The sequence below is a fragment of the Psammomys obesus genome, unplaced genomic scaffold (genome assembly GCF_907164565.1).
Source record: "Psammomys obesus unplaced genomic scaffold, mPsaObe1.curated_primary_1811, whole genome shotgun sequence".
Classification (NCBI taxonomy): domain Eukaryota; kingdom Metazoa; phylum Chordata; class Mammalia; order Rodentia; family Muridae; genus Psammomys; species Psammomys obesus.
The window spans coordinates 2,487,823-2,507,769 of record NW_026596440.1 but is presented as its reverse complement, the minus strand read 5'-3'; the positions used below and the strand labels follow the sequence as shown (position 1 = coordinate 2,507,769).

The window sequence follows — 19,947 nt, the reverse complement described above, 5'->3', positions numbered from 1 at the left end:
GTGGATTTTTTTTGTCTCAACTTGATAGAAGAATATTGGGCAAAGAAAATAATTTCAGATGTCTGTGCATATAAAGTTAGTACTATTGAGCATCAGGCTTCTTCAGTATTGGCTGACAATTATACAAATCAATATACAACACAATCAATTTTCTAAGGAGATTCCCAAGGCTCTCCTTGTTCCCTAGAGTGCTGCAAGAGTGCATGAAGGGCAAAAGACGGCAGGATATTTGCAAAATAAGTTACTTGAAAACTTGCAATGTAAAGACTGAAAAACTTTGTGAGGAGAGATGCTTCCAAAGAATATAGAAACTATAACTTAAGTATTTAGTCAGGGTCTTGGTCACTGTTCTGTTGCTATGAAGAGGCATCACGACCACAGCAGTTATAAAAAAATCATTTAATCGGGGCTGGCTTGCAGTTTCAGAGGTTTAGTCCATTATCATCATGACAGGAAGCATGGCAGCATGCAGGTAGATGTGGTGCCTGCATGCTGGAGAAGGAGCAGCATGCAGGCATCACTGGCAGCATGCAGGCAGGTGTGGTGCCTGCATGCTGGAGAAGGAGCAGCATGCAGGCACCACTGGCAGCATGCAGGCAGGTGTGGTGCCTCCATGCTGGAGAAGGAGCTGAGAGTTCTACATCTGGATCCACATGTAAAAGAAGACCTAGCTCAGGCTTCTGAAACCTCGAAGCCCACCTCCCCTTACCCCCACTCCTACCTGGCCCAGTGACACACTTCCTCTAACAAGGCCACACCTCCTTTTCATATTTGAATGCTCAGTACCTAGTGACTAAGCACTCAAATGTACGAGCCTGTGGGGCAATTCTTATTCAAATCACCACAGTTAACTAGATATAATACCCAAAATGTTATTTAATAGCTCTTCCAGTGATACTAGCAAGATATTCTGCCCTCTGACATCTACAAATATTCAGGAGCTGCTCGATGATAAAAAAAAATCCAGCTGGTGGTTACCTAAGAGTAAAAGAGAGAGACAGACAAAGAGATTGAGAAAGTAACTAACCTGCAGGTATCCTGAGCTGTTTAAAGGTATCTGAAGAAGTAATTTCCAGGGATGGAAGCTCAGAAATTATGTCATTATTTTCCTACCTGCCCTGTGGATTTCTTTCCTTGACCATTAGTCTCTTCACAGTGCCACAGGGAGACCTGCTTCCTGGAAAAAATGCAATTATCCAAGCATTCTGAAAAAGAAAATCACACTTCTGACTTTTAAAAACAGATATCCTTAGCAGAGTTCTGACCACACACTGTCAACCGACCAGAAAGAACTGCCTACTGTCCTCCTGCCCACTGTGCTCAGCTCCTTACTCGGAGTTGCTTGAAAGCTTTAAAGATAAGACAGATGGATCCTGAGAAACCGTGAAACTCGAATACTACTGTCATTGTGTAGCAGCCATGGTAGCCATCACTGGGTCTGCTGCTGCTGCTTCTGCTGCTGCAGGTCACTTCCCAGTGTTCGTCCCCACCCCCACTGCCCTGACTGACACTCGCAGTTTTTATAGAAAGTGAAGAAATGCTCTTTTGTTTTGTTTTTTTTTCTTAGCAAGCTAATCTCCCTGAAGGTCACATGGACTAGTGCTGTGGCTGTGATGTACTCACTGCCCCTGCACCCGCTGATGTAGAAGACTGGGCCTGAGACTCAGGGAGGACATAGGCTCATTTCACACACTACATCAGGACACTACATCAAGACGCTGGGCACCGAGTCTGAGAATAAGCACGTCCAATCCGCCTCTTTGGTTTCTCTTTGAAAACTCATTGCATCTAAGGCAATTTGTGGTTCCTTGTCACCACAACTCCTACAGGAAACTTGAGAAGCACCCTAACTAGAGCCTGCTGGATTAAGTCTTTGAAGTATCCCCATTGGCCATGTTCCCAATCCTCGGGGACTGAGCAGCTGTGTTGCTCCCACAGTCAAGGTGTGATAGATCCAGAGCACTTAGAATATCCTCGGGAGCTGGAGAGCACTTCTGCACATTTACGTGGGTATGAGCATTCAAGAAACAGTAAGGAGGAAAGTCAGAAAACCATGCAGTGCAGGGAGTGACCCCATCATGCTCTTCTATTCATGGTGACAGGAGATGCACAGCAGGGAAGCTCTGTCTCCCTGATGGCCCCATCCAACTGCCACCACATCTGCATATGTGGTCACAGTTATAGCTGTGGATGATGTGGTAGGAATACCTCTGCCCTCAAGGGGACAGCGTGCACTCATGTAACAATGTAAAGGCATTACATGGCATGACACCCCACATCTGGGATGAGGAGCTTTGCTGGGGAATGGGACCGTGGCTGTGGTGTAGGGGAGAGCTTCAGTGCCAGCTCCAGCAAAGGTAACAGGAGCTGAGACAGGCCACTGGCTGTTGACTGGAGTTTTCTGTATGCAGCAGGTCACAAGTCATCAACATAAGGCCTGTCTACCCACTGATTTTAAAAATTGATAAATTTACAAGATACACAGATGGCCTGAATATTCATTTTCCTCTTAAGATCCATAACTGTCTGTCATTTGCTGATTCACTTAATTATGGACCCAACCCTTTTGACAAATAGCAACTACTCAGAGCAACTGGGTTTTAGTTTGAGTTTTTGAAAGAAGGGTAACTCCCCCCACGCACACACTCATCTCAATGCAAAAATCACTTCAGATTATTTTAATTTTTCTCCATATTTTCCTTTTTTCCTCAGCCACACCTAATTTGACAGCAGTCCCCCTTAATGACCAGTATTGACTGACTCATCCCCAAGACTCAACTTCATTTTCTTAGAAACAAGACTCTTTTTTGATGTTCAAGTTTCACAACGTTACACCAAACCTAATTACATTACATGGTTGCAGTGACAAGATCAGCTGGCATAAACAGGTTTGGAAGGCTGACACAGCGGGGTGGATAGAACCCAAAAGACAGCAGTGGCAGCAAAAGTCTGCAGACATCCAAGGGCAATCTTGGGGGCTCCACGATGTTGCTTCAGTGGTGGGCAAGGACAGAAAGCTCCCTTGGTGGGGAGGTGAAGGGTTCCAGGGAGCAGACACCTCTGTTTGGTGTGAGTGCACACTAGTGCATCTGATCGATCGTGAGCTCATGGGCAGGAGGCCACCCAGACCGTATGGTTGATGTCTCAGAAAGAATGCGGCAGGCACATGGAGCCACCAGGGCAGAACCCCATCTGAGTAGAGCTTTACTGAGAGGACCATGAGTGAGTACAGTGCAGAGCCTGCCAGCAAGAACAGGTGCTTACATGTTTTGGTGGCAGGATAGTGAAGATACAGTCTGGGTAGCCTGGGCCAGTCCTCAGCTATGCATATCCTGACTGCCTCAGCCTGCCTTGTCCAAGCACACAGTGAAAAGTTTCACACCTTTGCTCTCCATGGGCAAGGAAGTTACCCACTTCTTGAGCTGAATTGTCTGGAGGGCTTGGAGGAATAAACAATTGGAGGCAATTTCCCCTAACTTCCCAGGTGGATTTGCTTCAACACCGAAAGGCTTACAGCCACTAAAGCACATAAACTGGCTAGGTTTCTGGAGGAAATCCTAAGCAGGACCTTGCAGACCTAAGTACCCAAGGAACAGCTTCTTCTTCTGCGTGAGGCCAGAGGGAGCTTTTGACATTTGAACACAGAGAGCCCTACTTATTTCCAATAGAACAAGGATAATTGTGAGCCTCAGTGCTGTCTGTGGACAGAGCCACTTCTTCCTCCTGCTTTGTCTCACTCGCTCATTGGCTACCTGACTTCTTAAACTAAACCTTCTCAGAGACAAGGCTGGTAAACAAGAGTCCCTTCTGTTGTCTTAAAAGGTCCAAATCTATATCATTCTCTTCCCAGCCCTGGTAGAAAGTGCATGAAGGGCAGGTTCCCCAGGCCCCTTAACTCGGCCTTCTTTCAGAAACTGTTCTGTCCCTCTAGGAGGCATCATCCTGAAAAGTTTACTGCCATAGCCCGGTGTCCTGCAGGGAGAAAGCTTTCGGATGAACAGCTTCTGTTGAAACTGGGATGAACTGAGACCATTCAGAACATGGAGTTCGGCTTGCTATGTGTGCGGCTCCCAGAATTCTTTTCCTCATCTTTACCTGTGCAAATGAATCTCTGTGGTCCTTACTGGTTGTTTTTTAAGATAATATGCAATGACAGGACAGTAATCTGGTAAAAAACAGTGTTTGAGCCTCTGATAGGTGAACCTTTACACACCTTTTGGCTCCTCGCAGCTTATAAATTAATACCATAGCAACTCCTTTGTAGCAAGCTTTTGATGTCTGGCTTTGCACATTACAGCAGAGAAATCCAGCATCCAAACATGAAAACAATTCTAGGTCTGGGTCTGGCTCATTGTAAATCTACCCTTCAGCTCTGCAAAGGAAAAAGAAATGGTGCAAATTCTCAAGGCTACAGAAAATGAAGTAACTGCTAGGTGGCATCTTCAAGGTACTGGAGAGGGCCTGGCTTCCAGCACCTGCCCTTTGCCAGTAGTTGTCAGGGGCAGGCTTTCTGTTCTGATGTAGATCGTAGGACTAGACACTGCATGAACTCCTAGAAGGACGCATCACAGGAGACAAAAGAGGGTCCTGATGTTCTGGTAAACTACCGCTAGTGAAGAAGGTAGAGACAGTGCATCACCCAGGCCACACGTGATTTCTGAGCTTCCAGTGCTTGCTGCATGTTAGAAGGACCTGGGGATTCTGGGTACAATATTCAAGAGATCAGCACATGCTTAAAGACTGTGACAGTTTACCAAGCCCATACCTACATGTGGCTCCACAACATTTGTTGTGCGCATTTGTTTACCTACCAGACTCTAGAAAACATCGACCAGAATGCCAGACCTTGAAGCTCCCACAAAGCTGATAGGCAACAGGGAAAGCCACATGTTACTTTTATCTTTAAAAAAAAATGAACATAGGATTTAATTGAGAAAGTAGTTGGTGTGGCAGTCAGTGCTCTGTTACTGTAACACTAAAAAGGAGGAAAAGTTAATTTTGGCTCACAGTTTTGGGGGTTTCCATAGCTGGTTACCCTGTTGCATGGGCTTGTAGAGAAACATTACATCCTCATAGGAATGTGAAGGTGAGGAAGTTGTTACCTCCTAGTGGCCTGGAAGCAGATAAAACACCAGAAAGGCTGGAGCCCCACCATCTCTTTCAAGGGCATGACCTGTTATGCTCAGATTTCAGTATCCCCAAAGACCACCAGGAGCCGGGCCACATAGGCAAGAACAAAGAGCCTTTATTTGGGGCTTAAGCTCGGACTCCCCACTATCCAACACAGTTGATTAGGGAGGGAGCCTCCAATAGCTGCTTGGAGAGATCAGGAATACAAGGCACATACCTAAACATAGTAAAGGCAATATACAGCAAGCCTATAGCCAACATCAAACTCAATGGAGAGAAACTTAAATCAATCCCACTGAAATCAGGGACAAGACAAGGCTGCCCACTCTCTCCCTACCTCTTCAACATAGTACTTGAAGTCCTAGCCAGAGCAATAAGACAACTAAAGGAGATCAAGGGGATACAGATCAGAAAGGAAGAGGTCAAAGTGTCACTATTCGCAGATGATATGATAGTATATATGAGCGACCCCAAGAATTCAACCAGAGAACTCCTCCAGTTAATAAACACCTTCAGCAAAGTGGCAGGATACAAAATCAACTCAAAAAAATCAGAAACCCTCCTGTATACCAAAGACAAAAGGGCCGAGAAAGAAATTAGGGAAACAACACCCTTCACAATAGCCACTAACCACATAAAGTACCTTGGGGTGACACTAACCAAGCAAGTGAAAGACCTGTTTGAGAAAAACTTCAAGTCTCTGAAGAAAGAAATTGAAGAAGATCTCAGAAGATGGAAAGATCTCCCGTGCTCATGGATTGGTAGGATTAACATTGTGAAAATGGCCATCCTGCCAAAAGCAATCTACAGATTCAATGCAATTCCCACCAAAATACCAACTCAATTCTTTACAGACCTTGAAAAAAAGATTCTCAGCTTCATATGGAGAAACAAAAAACCCAGAATCTCCAAAACAATCCTGTAGAACAACAGATCATCTGGCGGTATCTCCATCCCCGATCTCAAGTTGTACTGCAAAGCAATAGTAATAAAAACTGCATGGTATTGGCATAAAAACAGAAAGGAGGATCAAAGCTGGGTTTTTATTATGGTTTGAGCAAGGAACAGCACTTTCAGTTACATGATTGGTTCTCATTTAGCAGAAGGAAGCTTGTCATAAATTGATTGGTTGTTGCTGATCTAGGGGATGGGGGAGCACTTCATGCAGTGTCCAAGTAATAAGGTGTGCTGGGATAACAAAGAATGCTAACAAAAAGTATCCAGGTAACAGTATCATTTTCGACTAGCTAAGCAAAGGTTTCTAACTAACCCTTAATTTGATTGATCAAGTGCTTGGGGACTTTTCAAGGCAGTTACTAAATTATTGCTTCTGATTTTCTGGGAGGTTATTGAGTTATTGTATCTTGTTTCCGTGGACTATAGTTTCATGTTCTGAGAAATAGAAATATATCTAAGCAACTGTGGGAACATTACCATGAAACAGAAACCCAGGCCTACAGTATCTTATGAAGCCTGTCAAGGCGGCACAGCTGCTTGGGCCCTTCAGACCCAGTGACCTAATTTCCTGCCACTAGGCCCCACCTCTTAACATTTCCTACATATCACAACAGCACCAAGGGCTGGTGCCAAGTCTTCAACACACCAGCCTTTGAGGAGCATTCCAGATCCAAACCTTAGTAGCTATTGATCAATACAGATGCTTAATGTGGAACAAAGTATCCCAGAAAACACAACTTACCCTCTGCGAGTGATGGCAAGATCCACCAGTGTAGCCCTGGGAGGGAGCCTCCACAGTGGAGGCTGCATACACCATATCCTGCCCAGGAACCCTTATTGGCTAAGAGCAGAGTCCTTGTTCCCACTGGTATACAGCTGGGTTAGACAAAGCAGTGGCTGCTGTCAGCTCCTGCCATGGAACCCTCCCTCCGGCAGCAGAGAAGGAGAGAGGGCTGCAGCTCTTCCCTGGGCTGCGGTGAAGGCATTTCCCCTGAGCAATCCCTGGGAAGCAGAACAGATACTTGGCTCTCGCAGAGCCTATCTGCAAGATCTCCGTTCAGAAGGCTTTGCTTAATGACCTGTAGTTAAGGGAGAAGGGCAGAGAATGGATCAACCTGGTCAGAGTGGCTTAAGATGGTGGAGACAGGAGACTTAGGGAGGAGGTGTGGAAAGCCTGTGAGTAGCCAAGATGTCTTTCATGGCCCCAGTGTGGACACCAATTACCATTTAAAAGGCTGCAGGGCTGAGAGCGAATGTAAGAAATGGGAAAACATGAAAACAACATGAAAGCACACGCAGGTGGCCAAGGAGCAGCTGAGAGCAGCCAGAGGCAGAGCCATAACACCACAGCAGCAGACAGCAGTCCCTGGCCAGAAAGATGTGCCATGTATTTGTTTAGCATGTAATAAAAAGCTCTCATCTTGCTGATACTGAAAATCTAAAGTGTTCCCACAGTTGACTTGGGACCACTTCCTAGAGCCCTAGTGTGTTTGCTCTTCATATGTTTCAAAGCTGACATCACTTAAACATCATTTAAAGTTTTCTTCAAAGTGTAATGGAATCTTTTCAGGAATGAGACAGCATAAGGTTTCTCCAGACAAAACTGCGTCCAAGCAGCCTGATGCAGCTGAGTTTGAAGGCATCATGGAGTTAGATGCGGCCATCAGCTGCTCAGGGCAGATGCTTCCCTTTCTCTTCCAGGAAGTGTCCTTGGCTTCCTCTCCTTTCAGATTTACTACGTTACCGTTAGGACTGTCAAAGGAATATCAGACTGAGCCAAGGAGATGACTTAACAGGCAAAAAACTCACTACAGTGTGTGTCCTGGACATCAGGGCCATGAAGCCCTTCCCACACCAGGCTGTGCAGACATATCCAGATCAGACCGTGCAGGGCACCATGGACTGAACTTGGACCCACCTCCAGCCAGCACATCCACCAACAAAGGATGCTTTTGAAACCGGAGAGGGAATCCACGGTGTAGCTTTGGGAGAAAGCACTGTGAAGAAACTGAAATGAGGATGAGGTGTGTCACGACACATCATCAGAAGGACACAACACAGCCTGGGCTACACCAGGAGAAACCGAATCAAATCTGAATTATCCAGCTGCTAAGTGGATCTGTCTTTTCCGTTAGGAAAGACAGAGATACGTGCGCACGCTGCGTACCATAATGGATTAGATAGCATCATGCTACTGTGGTTACTTTTGAAAAACACCAATAGTTTGAATCTTCAAGAAATGCATGTAGAAATAACTGTCTGAAATTTGCACACAGAGGTTATATTGAAGTAGCTGCATCTGAAATTTGCATCTTAAATGTTAACATTTAAGTAACATGTAACTTAAGTAACATCTTAAATGTTACTTAAGTTAAGGTCAGATGTTAACAGATGACTGTTGAAGCTGAGCAGGTATAAGCACAAAGGTCTTTTATTTGGCATATGATTGAAGTTTTATATATGTGTATATATATGTATGTATGTATATACGTTTAAAGGTTCTAATGTGGGTTATTTGCAAGTGCAGAGAAACCAGATCCATTTAAAAGCTGAGAGTCACACCCAGCACCATTAACGCAAGGGCGGCCATGACCTCTCTATAAGAACCATGGCTGGAACATGCTGCCTTTGTGAAAGGTGTCACTGGAAACCCAGGGGACTCTGTCACCACATACATGCATCTATTGGCTTTGAGACCATCCCTCTTTTCACTGTGGGCTTCTGTGTCCCCTGCCAGCTGGTCTGTGGGAAACTGGAGCACATGCAGCCGGACCTGCGGTGGGGGCACTCAGAGCAGGCCTGTGCAGTGCACGCGGAGGGCACACTACCACGAAGAGCCTGTCTCAGCCGGCCTGTGCCCACAGCCCACACCCACCAGCCACCAAGCCTGCAACTCCCAAAGCTGCCCCCCTGCTTGGAGCACCGGGCCCTGGGCAGAGGTAACCGGGTAGGGCTGAGAAGGGTGGCAGTGGAGTGCATGCTCCGTGGCCTGGGGATTCCAGCCTCGGAGTCTGAGCATTTTCCTGCCTCTGCTGAAAGTTTCGCTCGCTTGCTGTCTTGTACAGTGCTCACGGACCTGTGGGAAAGGATGGAGGAAGAGAATGGTGGCCTGCAAAAGCACCAACCCCTCAGCCAGAGCCCAGCTGCTGCATGACACTGCTTGTTCTTCGGAGCCCAAGCCTCTGACCCATGAAGCCTGCCTGCTCAAGCGTTGTCACAAGCACAAGAAGTTGCAGTGGCTGGTGTCTGCCTGGTCCCAGGTATACCCACGGGAACCCCTCAGAGCGGGATCAACCTCTTCTGCACACTGCCTGCTTCTGCCTCCTCTGCAGTCACTGCATCTTCTCACACTCTCCGAGCTCAGTTCCCTGTGCCTCAAGCCAGGCTTCTCTCAGATCACCTGCCTCACTGGCATCCATGCTAATGTTATCTGTAACTGAGGAACACTGGGAGCCTTTACGGAGCCTTATTCATCTCAGGAAGAAGATGCATTGATTTAGAAAGCACAGAACCCATTTCTCCATATAGTCTGGATGGGCAGCCAGCTTGTGTCTGTAGAAGTGGCTTAGGTGCTGAGCTGGCTGTGTAGCATGGGTGGAAATGAAGGGCACATCCTCATTCATGGTGACTGGGAATAGCCAGACCCCACATCAGGAGCATTAGTCATCGAGATCTGAGCTGGAGTATGAAAGTTTCCTGACTAACTCTGGCCTAAGTGAACCCAAAAGAGCTGCAGAAATCTTGCCACACCAGCCAAGGATGTACTCTCTACTGAGAGTATTAAGAATTCATTGTTTTGAGTTCTAGGACAGCCAGGACTGTTACACATACTCTCTCTCTCTCTCTCTCTCTCTCTCTCTCTCTCTCTCTCAAAAGAAAAAAAAAGCAATTCCCTGAGGCCAAACCTCTACCTTCCCACAGCAGCTGGGAAAGAAAGCCTCTAACTGCTCCTGCTCATACTTCTCAGGGAAGGACAGGCCTTAGGGGTCCCCTCTCCCTACATACCTCAGGCGATGCCTTGGTTAGGAAGGAAGATGAACCCCGGGGCTTTGCATCTGAGACTTGGTTTGTCACTGAGATGCAGCCTGGTCAGCTGGGTAAAATAAGCTGGCATTGCTAGTCATGAGTCACAGCCTCCCTTTCACCACGAGCAAGAGCAAATGGATGAGTGCCTCTGGCTGGACTTCCACCTTCATTTGACAAGCTGCATCTACTAGGCAAACCTCTGAGGCTGAGCGTGTGTGTGTGTGTGTGTGTGTGTGTGTGTGTGTGTGTGTGTGTGTGTAGACAGCAGGAGACTTATGATGCAGAGTCTATGGGCTGTATCCAGGGAGAAAATCGTTGATGTGGAATTTAAAGTACTACACATGCATGCATGTGTGCATACACAGACACACGTACATGCTGACAGACACACAAACACAAGCACTTCTCTCTGTGCCATACACAATAAGCACCATAGAATTGTCTTCCAGTGGGGACTGTGTCTTGGCTGAAGGGGACACAAAAGGCACTTGGAAGCCAATGAGTATGGAACCTCCACTCCCCTAGCTCCTGCTAGCACTTTGGTGCAGTGGTCCTGAGGCTGTCCTGCACCGTCCATCTATCCAAGCAAAAGCCAGAAATGTGGAATCCCTGCTACAGACACCAGCACTGGTCTGGGTAATAGAGGATGTTGCTCTCAGGAGCCATCTCTGCTTATCAGATGCTTGAGCCTCTTCTGGACACTTGTTAGCCTGTCCAGGGCCTCTCTACTCATGCAGAAGCTGGGTAGGATGACTACTCAGGGTTGGCATGTATCCCACAGGGAGCAAATGCTCTCACCCCCATGCCTGCTTACTTCCTTTCCATTAACCACTCAGGTTTCTGAACCCTGAAATACTCTAGGGGCCCATATTGGGGCTGCAGAAGAGGCGTAGGAGTGAGAAGGAGCTGTGACTCACTACAAATCTTTGTTCATAAAAGTTCTCTGGTATTATCCATGACAGACCAACACTTAAATTTTTCAGGAAAAGTGTTCTTAGAATCATCCCCATGAGGTTTCTGTCTGCACCGCCACTATTGATGGCCCATAATGTCCTGCGTCTATGCTCCATTGTTTATGATTTGTTTTGAGATAGTCTTAAATTTGCCATCCTCCTGCTTCAGCCTCACAAGTACCAGAACTTCCTGTGCCACAATACCCAACCTCAGAGTCTCTTAATGTTGGATATGAAAACACCTTTTAGATGGCAAGGCCCAATCCACGAAATGTATATATTCATATAAGTGTTAAAGCTTATGTCATTGGGGGACACTTTGGGCAATGATTTAACTCAAAAGCCCTCTTCGCCCCCTTCCTCACAGTGCTCTGTGACATGTGAGAGGGGGACACAGCAGAGAGTTCTCAGGTGTGCCGAGAAGTACCCCTCTGGAAAGTACCGAGAGCTGGCCTCCAAGAAATGCTTGCATCTGCCAAAGCCTGCCCTGGAACTAGAACGGGCCTGTGGCCTGTTTCCCTGTCCCAAGCACTCTCCTTATGCTGCAGCAGGCCCCCCAAGAGGCAGCTGGTTTGCCTCACCCTGGTCTCAGGTAAGATGCTGATGCCATGCAGAAGGCTGGCTCACATTGAGGGGCAGCTCCCTGCAGTGGTGTGCTCTGGAAAGCCCACTGAGCCCTCCAGGCCTTTCCCTCCTGCATGTGGGTGGCCCCTTGAGGGTGGGTGTGGCATGCTGTGGATGGACTCCACATGTTGCTGAGCGTTATACTGGGCCCCTGTGTACCATTGCAAATGTTTATGCCAACAACTGTAAGGAAATGTAATACTCTTGGTAAAACCTGGGCAGAGGTCCCCAGAGATGGGTGTGAATGGAAAAAGTATGAGATCCATAATAAATCAGCAGTTGTTAGTTTATAGCCAACCAAGTGGCTGTGAAAAGGGATTTTAATGTGGTGCCTGAGCCCTTGGAGCAACAGCCTGGACTGAGGGTCCCTCGAGAACAGTGGTTCTCAATCTGTGGGTCGCAGCCCCTTTGGGAGTTGAATGACCCTTTCACCAAATGCTGAAATGCCGGATCCTGGTCAGGGTGTTTCATATTCAATCCTCCGAAGTGGCTGCAGGTAACTCCTCAGCCGGGTAACTACATTCCTAGTTACAAAAGCTAGTAACTATTTTCATGTAGGTAAGTTTCTGAGGACTAAGAGCCAAGCAAAGTAATTACTCACCACAAGCAAAGCAGTGTCAGTCTTCAGAGTCTGCCCTGGGAAGGAAATAATTGTTTGCAGAAAGAGGTGCTGGGTCAAAGCCCCTGTACTAGACAGGGCTTATGGTCATGTGAGCCACATGAGTAGCAGAGTTGAACAGCCCAGATGCTCCATCCCAGCAGTGAGCACCTCTCTAGTCTGGGTCTCTTCTCTTGGAGTGTGTAAAGGTTTATCAATACTTGTTCTAAACCCAAACCTAAAACCCAGTTCACCTCTTCAATAGCTTTGCTGGGTCTGAAATGCCCTGTCTAATGAGTCATTTGTATCCACTGACTACAGTTTATACCCACTGTGATTCATTTGTTGATGCAATACCATAACCTTTAAGAAGAAAGAAATGGTGTATGTTTTCCATAAGCATTTGTGGCCTTGACCCTGCCCATAAACCATGGAACTTTTCCAGGTTGGAAATTTTTCAGGTAGTAATGGATGGCTCTGACTGGCTGCACCTCCACTATGGACAGGATTATTCTTGTCCCAGTTAAGGATGTTGTGGTGATTTGCTATCTGAGGTCAGACTCAAATGTTTTTTTAATCCTCTCGTTTCATGGTATGCCATGGTATAAGGTTGACCTAAGTCATTTCAGTCATGTGTACTGAGGATCTGGTGGTCCCCACTCTTTGGGGCCTGGGAACAGCTTAAATGGGATCACCTACTAAGCTTTTCTCACCTCACATGTCAGAGATGAGGGTGTCAAAGCTTGGCAGAGGAGGGCCACTTCACCAGGGTAGCATAGATTATTTGGGAAGGTCATTAAATATGAGGGAGCCAGTATCTGTTTCACAGATGACACTTCTGGCCTCCATAGAAACAACTGTGACTGAAGTGCTGTGACAACTGCACAGCCAGAGAAAGCCTGGGGAGCCCACACAGAGTGCAGACAGACTTACAATGACCCTGTGCACGTAATACAGTCACTCACCTGCTGGCATCTTCCAAAGCGCTAAGTGTGGCATGGGAAAATAAAAACCAGCTTAAGGCTATTGATGAACAACCTGCATTCTACAGCATCTAAGGACAAGGGAGTTCATGTTTGGGACTGACTGAATCTGCACAAACATCACAATTCCATCTGTAATTATGTTAGAAGTTATTGTGGATAAGGCCGCTGGGTCTGTGCAATCCCATTCTCAACAGCATGGGGGCTGTAATCTCCATGACCCTGGGGAAAGCTCTAGATTTGGAGTGGAAGAAGCTAAATTAAGAAAGAACACAATGCTCCCTCTCAGTGGAGGCTCTAGAGAAAGAAGGTGACAGAATGGGATCCTTAGTTCCAGGAAGTGCTTTGTGCTTCTGTATCTCTTGCCCTCTGTGTTTGAAGGTTGATCTGTATACTTCATGAATCCCATGGGCTCTATGGTTTTACCAGTTAGATAGAACCCAGCAGCTAAACACCCACCATCACTGAGAGATTAGCAACTAATGTGTTCCAGAAAGACCAATGCTCTCAGTACATTTGAAAGCTCCTAAAGCAGACGTTATTAACTGAAAGGCACCTGTTCAGTTGTAACACTGATTGAGAAAGTGATTCTTTTTGCCACTCACATAGTGTCTAGCATCTCTGTATGTGAGTGGCTGATCTCTCAAATGTGGGGATCACTTCTCATCAGGAAGCATTTTGAAGTCTGAGAAGCAGGAAGGGGGAGGGTTTCGAGTGAGAAGTTTTCAGAGGACGTCTTCAGTTAGCCTTTCTGGATAAAAGTGGGAGCAGCAGTCTCTACAGTCTCCCTGAGACTGTGTAGTAGCCTTCTTCCTGAGGAAGGAAATGTGCTCAGACTGGAGAAGGTAATTCCATCGTAGAAATGCAAGAGGACCAATCCCACCTGATGAACCGTAAAAAGGCCTTTTTTTTTTTTTGGACACGGTGGTGGCTCCTTTCCACAGCCAGACTTCAGAACTGGGCAAAGTCTTCACGAAAGCTCTTGGGTCTGTTGCAATGAGTTCTCCAAGTGATATGCATCTGAGTGCTATCAGTACAGCGTGAATCCTTCAACCCAGGAGGCTTATACAGGTGTCTGTAGCAGGTGGCTGTGTGGAGAGTCAACGGAGCAGGCGTAGATCGGGATGACCAAGCAGCAGACTATCTGTGCCACAGCAGATTGCTCAGTGGGAAGTCCTGAGAAACTGCAGAAAGGTGGCAAAGCTGTGAGGGTCCAGAGTCTACACTGAACACTCTTTCTTCCAAGGTTGCTGTCACTGACTTCCCCACAGCAAGCATCCCTGTGAGCATCCTGGCCCCTGCTGCCTCACTACTTTTTCCTGCCCCTGCCCTACCCTCCCTGCTGTCTCTCTGCCTTCTCCTGGCCCCTGCTATGATATAAATCCTAAACATACAGCTAAGTCTGAAGCCACTGTGTTTGAATAATTGATAAACACTTTCCATATTTTCCCTTTCTAGAAAGAAGAAAAAAATATATTTTTAACTTCATGTTCTCTTTTCACCTCCTTGTATATTGCAATCTTTATCAGTTCAGAACATTCCCAAAGTTTTGAGCAGAATTAGCTTTTTTCTTTCAATTTAATGTTGGGAAGTTGAGAGGCTATTTCTTATATAAATATATTTTTTTTTTTTTCATGAGGAATTCTCAAACCCTCTAAACCAGGGCTTCTGAATCACCAGGAATGGTGCCAAGCCTGAAATAGGGAGGGGTGGGGAGATTGGGAGATGAAAGTGCCAGAATTGGCATTGCTGAGGGCCTGGGCTCCTGCTGCTGCTGTGTCTCTGCCAGGTTGAGGACCACACTCTAACCAGTGGCTTCATCAAACACCTTGAGGCCAGGTGCTGAGCTGCTTGTGTTCATCACTGAGTATCAGGTTTCTAGAACATTGCCTGGTACAGAGGTAATGAATGATAAACATTTATTAATTAAAGGAATCAATCAATGGCCAAGCACATCAAACCAAACACAAATGGTTTGTAACTGGGAGGTGTGTCCAATCTGTGACCTCCCAGCCAGCAGAGGACAGCTGGGAATGCAGCCCAACTCAGAATCATAAACTTGTGTAAAACATTAGGCAATTTTTATAGATTTTATTTTGGTAGCTCAGTTGCACGGTTTTAAAGGGTGAGCCTTGTAGAAGATGTTATGAAGCTTGTTATAAGATTAGGCACAACTCATTGTCAGCCTGAGCAGAGTCTGAAGCTGAAAGGGAACACATTTAGCTTGAAGGATGAGAGGCAGGTGGATAGAAATGGCTTAGTTGCTGGCTTGGTCCTGTTGGCCACTCCCCAAAAGCTGCCAGTGGCTCATGAGCTGAGTGGGGAGCCTGACATGAACAGAGCAAAGAACAAAGGTCTGAATTGAGCTTGTACAGCTTGTCAGATATGTGCCACACAGTGGAAAACATCTGCCGACCCACCTCACCCTGGTGACGATTCAGAATTAAGACATGCATCTGCCCACAGCATTATTTGTTCTGGTTGCCATAGTTACAAGTTGAAACTGAACTGTGGGTGACTTTCACTAATACTGATCTTGAAGTAAAGGAGCACAACTCTAGGAAATGTTCCAGCGGTAGGCCCCAGAGCCTGCCCAAAGAGAAAGAAATGAGAAAAGGCCATTCCTTCAGCTGAGATTCCCAGCTCTCTGTGTCCAACTTCCCTCCTCAGTGGAGAAGGGAAGGTGATTTGTTTCAGGAGACACTAGTCCCTGGTCTCAGTGAAACTGAGGTCACCCTGAATGCTCTGATGGTGACAGGCAGCAAGGACAAGTTCAGCATCCAGTTGGCTGGTACTGGCTGGCTATTATGGGCAAGGGAGAGCTGGTTCCTGTCTGATACTCCAGCTCCCAGAACTGGGACTCTTCCAGTGTATTGCCTTGAAAGGGTGAGTGAGCAACATGAGTCACACATGTCCCCATTTTCCACAGAATGATTCTTGCAAGTTAGGCAACCGTTCAGTTTGTCTGCCACACACCAGGACATCCCAACTGAGAACTGACCTCATCTTCTTCCAGGTGTTCCTTTAATCAATCACATTCTCAACATACTGGAGCCACCAGTTTTGCCCAGCACAGCTTATGTAATTTAGTCTAGACATGTGTTGGTGTGTTGTTTTCATTCTTGGTGGATTAATCTCCGTGGGGCCAGTAGAGTCCCTCTGTCGGTCTAGCTGCTCATTCTGACTCTATTTTGCCCACAGCTAGTATCAGATGGCTCCTAAGCAGTTCTTGTGACATGTGGTCCTTGACAGCTAGTGAAGGAGAACTGTTCTATTTAGCTCACCCACCATTCTGCCTGTGTTACTGCTACTGAGAGTGCTGAGACTTGATGCCTAACTCAAAGACTTCCTGGCTATCATGTTGGCCCAGGCATAAGAGCCTGTGATCCAAAAGGGTCCAGATTTAACACCCCTGTGGATCCCCAGGCTTCTCTGTGAAGGTGCCATCTTGTTCCCAAAGACACTGTTCCTTCATGTCATGAGGAAGCAACATGGTATCCTGCATGCCCTGGTTCCCTGTGTCTATCAGACCCCCAGTGACTCACCAAGAGGTTCAGATCTGCAGTTATTTCTGAGTATGGCTACCATGAGGGCAGAGGAGGGCAAGGGAATGGTTTTGTCACCATGATAAGGGCATGATAAGGCCTGATTCAAGACAAAGCTCCACACAGGTGAAAAAGTATCTGGCATTGGTTTCAGTGTTGATCAACAATCTAATAACCTCAAGTACCTTGAACAAAAACCAAAATGATGTGGGGGAAAGCTTCTTTGATTTTTTTTTTAACATAAGAGTAACCTGTGACAAAATATATCAGGGCACAGGGGCCCTCTATGAGACTGTTTCTCCAACCAAGGACCATATAAGGATATAACCTAGAACCCCTGCTTGGATGTAGCACATGGTAGCTCAGTAACCAAGTGGGTTTTCCTAGTAAGGCAAACAGGAACTATTTCTGACATGAACCCAATGACTGGCTCTTTTACCCCCCCCCCCCAAGGGAGGAACAGTCTTGCTAGGCCACAGAGGAGGACATGGCACCAGTTCTGAAGATACCTGATAAGCTAGGGTCAGATGGAAGGGGAGGAGGACCTCCCCTAGAAGTGGACTTGGAAAGGGGCAGGGAGGAGATGAGGGAGGGAGGGTGGGATTGGGAGGGAATGAGGAAGGGGGCTATAGCTGGGATACAAAGTAAATAACCTGTGATTAATATAAAAAATAAAAATAAAGAGTAACCTGTGATAACTTCCCTAGAGATAGGATCTGACTCTTTTTCCCTTTTCATACCCTTGTTGTGTAGGATCTGACTCCTTTTCCCTTTTCACACCCCTGTGGCGCCCTCTTCATGACTTAAGAAAATCCTAGGTTAACCCACAGATGCCTGTCCTTATCTAATAACCAATGCTTTTTGCAAGGATGTTGTTGCCAATCCCAGGAATCCTTAGTTAAGGATGCAGCTTCACGTCCCCACCCAAGAGCCTCCTGACAGACCAAGGCTGTCTTCTCTTGAATCTCCGGAAGGCTGATGGCACCCATGTCACGGAGCACCCACATCATGGAGCTGGTTTGCAGTGCTCCGTGTGGGGGCTGGCCGTGTGTGTGCTTGGGGAGGGTGAGATGGAGTGCTCTGTCTACACCATGGCCAAGCACCGCCTCACTTCAGGGATCTCTATCCTTGTACATGTAACTCTGCTTGTGGCACTGCCCTCTGAGTGGTGGGCATGCCAGTGGTTGAGCTGTGCTGGCGACTTGTGACTTAGTTGTTTTTCCTTTACAGTGCACAGCCAGCTGTGGGGGAGGTGTGCAGACAAGGACCGTGCAGTGCCTGCTGAGGGGACAGCCAGCCTCAGATTGCTCCCTGCATGAGAAACCTGAGACCTCTTCAGCCTGCAACACCCATTTCTGCCCTATTGCAGAGAAGAGAGGTGAGTTCCATAGTCCCTCAGCTGGACCTGTGCATTTCAGGACTTCTGGAGACGTTCCTTAGAAAAGCTCAGGAGACAGGGCTGTGGGCCTGGAGTTGGGGTCTTGAATCTGTAATAGCCTTTTCTTCTTTTTGCCTCCTCTGCAAAGCTATCCCTGACACTCTCGTCCCACATCAGAAGGGACAGAGCCTTTTGTGATGTCTCAGTCCTTTAAAAAGCATATGCTTACTTCTTTTTGTGTGCTATTTGTAATATTTAGAAAGACAATTTTAACAAAAGTAACCCTGAAATATACAAAACTTCCTTATTCTCCTTATTCTTTGGATAGACTCTAAAAGCCATCCTTGAGCGTACACAAAATGCTTTAGGCAATTGGCCAAGCCTGATGCCCTGGAGGCCTGTGCTGAATCTTAGACCAGATACCCACAGATGCCTGTTCTTATCTCTTGGAGGCAGGGTGGCTGGGCTCACCCTGAGAACGAGACAGTTGACATTCAGTCAGTGCCCATGTCTTATACATCCTGAGTGGACATGGAGTTGGGTCAGTGTATGCAGCACCAGAAGAACCCAGGTTTGCAGAAAGGGTTTATGGAAACAACTGTCCTACCAACCCCTTTTACACCTCACATTAGTTACTGTCTTGTTGCTGTTACCAAATACTTATCAGGAGTTTAGGTTTTTGCCACCTTTGGCTTATAGTACCGAGGGATACAGTCCTGCTAGTAGGGGTGGCGTAGGGGATGGTGGCAGGAGTGTGAGGTAGCTTCTCACATTTTATTTACGACTATAAAGCAGAGAAAGGAAAGAAAATGAGGGTCAGGCTACAAAGCCTCAAGACCCACTTCTTATGGTCAACTTTTTCTATAAAAACTCAACCTCCTAAATGCTTCACAACCTTCCAGAACACCAACAACTGGGAAACAACAGTTCAGACAAAACAGTCTATCAGGGGTGTTTCACATTCAAACCAGAGCAAACCTGGAGGAGAGCTCTTCTTTGGCAACAATAAATTCGTTTTCCTTTGTGCATCAGAGGTAGAGTACAGTGCTGTTCATGGGAGTTTCAAGCTAACATGTAGTGTGCTTGTTTCTAGACACCTTCTGCAAAGACCTCTTCCATTGGTGCTATCTGGCTCCTCAGCATGGCATGTGCAGCCACAGGTTCTACAGCAAACAGTGTTGCAACACCTGCTCCAAATCCAACCTGTGAGCTGGCCCCAGTCCTGGCAGCAAGAAGATATCCCAATGACAGAGAGAGGCTATCCCAGAGAGTTGTGAAGTGCACACTGGGATGCATCCAAGGAGGACAGGAGCTGGAAGGGCTGCTGGTCTTTTGACCTGGGTTGCATCCACGTGCTTCTGAGTAGGAAACACATATTTGCACCCACAAAGACATGTTCTGTTCTCCAGGCGGGTGGGGAAGTGTGATCCTGCAGGCTGGCCTGCATATGGACAGGATTGCTGGTGCTATAGTGGGCAGGAAGCAGCTTTCCCTCATGTTTCCATTCAGCCAAACCAAATTCTAAAGACAGGCAGAGCTAAGTTAGCAAATGCTGGAGGTGTTCCTAAAAAGAACAGGCCATGAAATCAGGGAAATGTTCACAGCATCAGCCATCCAGCACACTGGCCTCCCTCCTACCTTGGAGACCCCATTGTCATCCTGAAAGGTTTATGGAGACTGAGGGGCAGCTGTGCTCCTGCTCCAGTGGCTCCTGGAACAGGTACCTGCAGGTACACTCTGACTTAAGACTTTG

At 46.8% G+C, this 19,947-nt stretch overlaps 1 protein-coding gene across 1 annotated transcript in view; it reads left to right on the top strand.

Annotated features, from left to right (window-relative positions):
- Adamts16 (ADAM metallopeptidase with thrombospondin type 1 motif 16) overlaps positions 1-19,403 on the top strand; it is a 118,900-nt gene extending 99,497 nt beyond the window's left edge. The window contains exons 19-23 of the mRNA XM_055598006.1: positions 8,825-9,026; positions 9,153-9,347; positions 11,434-11,658; positions 18,047-18,194; positions 19,288-19,403. Coding sequence (XP_055453981.1) covers positions 8,825-9,026; positions 9,153-9,347; positions 11,434-11,658; positions 18,047-18,194; positions 19,288-19,403 — 886 coding nt within the window. The remainder of the gene's footprint in view (positions 1-8,824; positions 9,027-9,152; positions 9,348-11,433; positions 11,659-18,046; positions 18,195-19,287) is intronic.
- Positions 19,404-19,947: the final 544 nt, after the last annotated feature.